The sequence below is a fragment of the Ctenopharyngodon idella genome, chromosome 15, assembly GCF_019924925.1.
Source record: "Ctenopharyngodon idella isolate HZGC_01 chromosome 15, HZGC01, whole genome shotgun sequence".
Lineage (NCBI taxonomy): Eukaryota > Metazoa > Chordata > Actinopteri > Cypriniformes > Xenocyprididae > Ctenopharyngodon > Ctenopharyngodon idella.
In genome coordinates this window covers 10,938,867-10,943,300 of record NC_067234.1, presented here as the reverse complement: position 1 = coordinate 10,943,300, position 4,434 = coordinate 10,938,867, and the positions used below count along the sequence as shown (strand labels likewise).

Below are 4,434 nucleotides of genomic sequence, written 5' to 3'. Positions count from 1 at the left end.
GTTTTACCCACTGTGCCACATTTTTAATGTGTTTAGTTGAGAAAAACTTCCGGTGTGCTGTTTATGCAAATCAAGCCACGGTGAAGAGGTCTTCAGAGACATGTTTTATGCTATAAAAATAGTATGGTGACTCTTAGTTCTTCTAAAACATAGCACAAGTAGGCTAGAGCTAATTCTCTGCATATTTACACATTCTTTGAAGACAAAGTGATGGTAATGTCAGATCGTATCACAGAAGGTGACTATACTATAGTAACTACATGTAGTAGCATGTTTTTTTTGTTTTGTTTTTTATAAATAAGATATAAATAACATGAACTGCGTCTGCTTTCATCCTCAGGTCAATAAATCCATCCTTTGCTTAATGGAAAATGGAAAATGGAACGTATTTTTACTTGATGTTGTTTGAAAATATTGGGTACATAAGATATGCTTTCTTCAGTTTGGGAATTATTCTATACTGTGCTATTATATTCTTTAATGCTATTATAATTCTTGCCATTTTTCTTGAAAGGACATTACACCAGCCCATGTACATTCTGATTTCATGTTTGTCCTTCAACTCTGTGTTTGGAACAGCTGCTTTTTTCCCAAGGTTACTGACAGACTTGCTGTCTGATACACACTTGATGTCCCGTGAAGCATGTCTCTTACAGGCTTTTGTCATTTATTCATATGCATCAAATGAAAATACAATATTAATGTTAATGGCATTTGACAGATATGTAGCAATCTGTAAACCTTTACAATACAACAGCATAATTACTCCCAGGATTTTATCTGTTTTAATAGCTATAAGCTGGATTTATCCAATGCTTTGTGTTGGCATTACTGGTATTTTAAATGCCAGACTGACTATGTGTGGTAACAAACTTTGGAAGGTGTATTGTCACAACTGGGAAATTGTCAAGCTTTCTTGTTCAAACACTATTATTATTAATGTTTTTGGCTTTTTCATAGTGGCCACAACTCTTATCATGCCGTTAAGTTTTATATTATATTCCTATGTTAAAATTCTGATCATTTGTACACAAAGCTCACCAGAGTTCAGGATAAAAGCATTTCAAACTTGTATTCCACACATGGTGATCCTTTTAAATTTCTCTATTGCTATTTTTTGTGAGGTCACTTTGAGTCGGTTTGTGACTTCGGATCTCCCTATAGGGCTCTCGATTATTCTTTCACTGGAGTTTCTTGTTGTACCACCCATCCTGAACCCTATTGTTTATGGTCTGAATTTTCCTGAAATTCGTAAAAAAATTATATGTATTATAAAAGCATCCAAATAGCTGTGTTTTTGATGTAATAGATAATACAGAATGTTTATGATATTCAGCAAAAAATCATTGTTTAATCATTGTTTTATTTCTTACTATGCTTTGTAATCATATACATTATATGTTATCTGCAAATTTAACATTCCCAGTAAATATCTGACACAATTGTATATTTATAGGCCTATACATATAATTTATTATTTAGCCTGGCTAAATGAGCGAACACTGTTACTTCATTCCTGGCAGGGGTCAGACAGACCCTAAGTCACCTCTCAGATACCAAATACAGACATTGCTTGTAACATTAATAACTGAATAAATGCATTTAATAAAAAAAAAAAAAAAAAGTTTCCCTAGTTCTTATACAATAAAAGAAGGGGATTTTAAAATCCACCCCTTCATATTAACTCTTTCCTCGGCATTGATGGAATTTTCCCAAGAGGTCCTCGCCGCAGCCTGTAGCCCAATGATAGCGGATTAGATCCATTACATAGTGAAAGTCTTAACAATGTTTTGTGCATTAAAATCCAATACCGTGCATGCTCAGATGGGCTACCAAACTGTAATGCTGAGATACTAGTTGTTTCATTACGCAAATTATATTATTTTGTGATTTTATATCAATGTTCAAACTTTAAGCAACAAGAGCGTAGTCTTTTGAATGAAAGAATTTGGTAGACTACGTATGCTTATTTTTAATCCTCTGATTAGTTTTAGGGGGGAAAAAAAATTAAAATCTACTATTGCAATTTTGTTTTATGAAAAAATGGAAACTAGAAACTATAACTATGAGGCTATCTTTATTTTTTCCACTGATAATGTAGGTCTGTGTTATTTGTTTTTATAGTTCCATTCCGAAAGAAAGTTGCATATGCAGTAATTCGGTCATGTATGAACCAAATATTATTTTTCGTTCTCATTCTCTGTGCTATAAAGGAAACCGGTGTGGTTGTAACACTTTTTGCTTCAGCATCCATAACTCACTGAAATTTTAAGTAACTTTTAAGTACCCACATTTGTTTATTACAAAAGACACCCATTCAGACCTCTGTAAGAATACCACAACCCTTGTAAGCTGATGTCAAATACATGGTGTGCCTTTGTTACAATCTTCCCCACTACCGGGGTAGGTTGTAACACACATGCTGGGCTAAGTTGTAACAATTAAACAAAAGAAGCAAAAACAGCAGCCGCACCATACAATATGCTTCAAAACAGGTTTACTGAAACAATTCAAAAGAACAATACAAAACAATGCCTTTCTTTCTGTGATTGACCAAAGCTCAAATCCACTTTCTGTTCGACTCATGTGTGCATGTGTGTGTAAATTAGTCTACTATAGAACAACCTTCGTTAATAGTGTTTATACTTAATTAACACTCGACTGCAGTGTACCAGTGTAAAGAATCTAATCTAAAAACAAACAAACAAACAAACATACAAAAAACGTCTCGGTTACAAAGGTAACCCTCGTTCCCTGAAGGAGGGAACGGAGACGTACGTCGGACAGACCGACGAATAGGAATCTCGCTAGAGAGGCCAATCTACTTCGAGTGTAACTACAACGAGCCAATGCACATTGGCATGCAATCATATGCATCAGCTGCTCGCCTCGCAGCGCGGGTATATAACGTGCAGCAGGTGCGTGGCATCTTCAGGTTTTCGCTGAGGAGCCGAACCGGATAGGCGGCAGCATCAGCGGGGTACAGCGACTGTGGCGACGGGACGTACGTCTCCGTTCCCTCCTTCAGGGAACGAGGGTTACCTTTGTAACCGAGACGTTCCCATTCAGTCGGTCACGTTCGACGTACGTCGGACAGACCGACGAATAGGAATCCCTACCAAAGCGCCACAGGGGCTGCCCCCTTCCAGCGCTCTGTTGTAAGCCACCTGGACCCCCTTGCCTACGGACGGTGGGACAGGGCTAACACAGAGAGTGTCGATCACTGCTGTTCCCCAAAACCCATTCAGTGAGACTATTGGATAACGCTGGGAAAGCGTACCCTTCCACTGGGAAGGGAACGCTGCGGATGCCACATCCTTCCCCGAAGGAGTTATGTGGAGAAGTACATATGGACTAACCCGTAGGCTGTACTACATATGGAAGAACTGGGGTGACTCCAACTCGATGAGAGGTGGGTTCTCCCAGAGGGAAAGACACGGGCTTCGTTTAGGAGCAACCGTGGAACTAGACATATGGGATCCCAGTAGGGTCACACATATGGTACCCAGCCTAAACCCGGTTCTCAAGGATACAACGGAGTATAGGCCTGGCGCCAGACGCTCCGCCACGTCGGCTGCCGAAGGGAGATCGGAGGACTCAACAGGGTCTGCCTTGTAGGGACTCTCTGGAGAAAAAAGCGCATGTAAGCGCAGCAAGCCGACACTAAGCCGGGGCCTCCTGAGGTGAGAACACGGGAGGAGACCGGCTCGACACGAAGGCTATAGAATCTAGCGAACGTGTTAGGTGTCGCCCAGCCCGCAGCTCTACAAATGTCTGTTAGCGAGGCGCCACGAGCCAGCGCCCAGGAAGATGCGACACCTCTCGTAGAGTGCGCATGCAACCTGAGCGGGCAGGGCACGCCCTGAGCTTGGTAAGCCAGGGCGATGGCATCCACTATCCAGTGGGTCATCCTCTGCTTGGAGACAGCCTTTCCCTTCTGCTGGCCTCCGTAACAGACAAAGAGCTGGTCTGAGGTCTGCTTTGAGTTCTGTCTATGTACAGTCGCAAAGCGCGAACTGGACAGAGCAAAGCCAGGGCTGGGTCTGCCTCCTCCGAGGGCAGCGCTTGCAGGCTCACTACCTGGTCCCTGAAGGGAGTGGTAGGAACCTTGGGCACGTAGCCAGGCCGGGGTCTCAGTACCACGTGGCCGTCACCCGGCCCGAACTCTAGGCACGATTCGTCGACCGAAAAAGACTGCAGGTCCCCTACCCTCTTGATGGAGGCCAATGCAACCAGCAGCAAAGTCTTCATAGACAGAATCTTTAAGTCTGCTGATTGCAAGGGCTCAAAGGGAGCAATCTGAAGTGCTCTCAGCACCAGAGCAAGGTCCCAAGAGGGTATGGAGGGAGGACGAGGAGGATTTAACCGCCTCGCCCCCCTAAGGAACCTGACGACCAGGTCATGCTGACCAACAGACTTGCCATCTATGTGGTC

At 42.5% G+C, this 4,434-nt stretch overlaps 1 protein-coding gene across 1 annotated transcript; it reads left to right on the top strand.

Annotated features, from left to right (window-relative positions):
• The first annotated feature begins 354 nt into the window (after nucleotides 1-354).
• LOC127495809 (putative gustatory receptor clone PTE03) lies at nucleotides 355-1,784 on the top strand. Its single transcript, XM_051863135.1, has one exon. It carries the CDS (start codon nucleotides 372-374, stop codon nucleotides 1,287-1,289), a length of 918 nt encoding a protein of 305 aa, XP_051719095.1. The 5' UTR covers nucleotides 355-371; the 3' UTR covers nucleotides 1,290-1,784.
• Nucleotides 1,785-4,434: the final 2,650 nt, after the last annotated feature.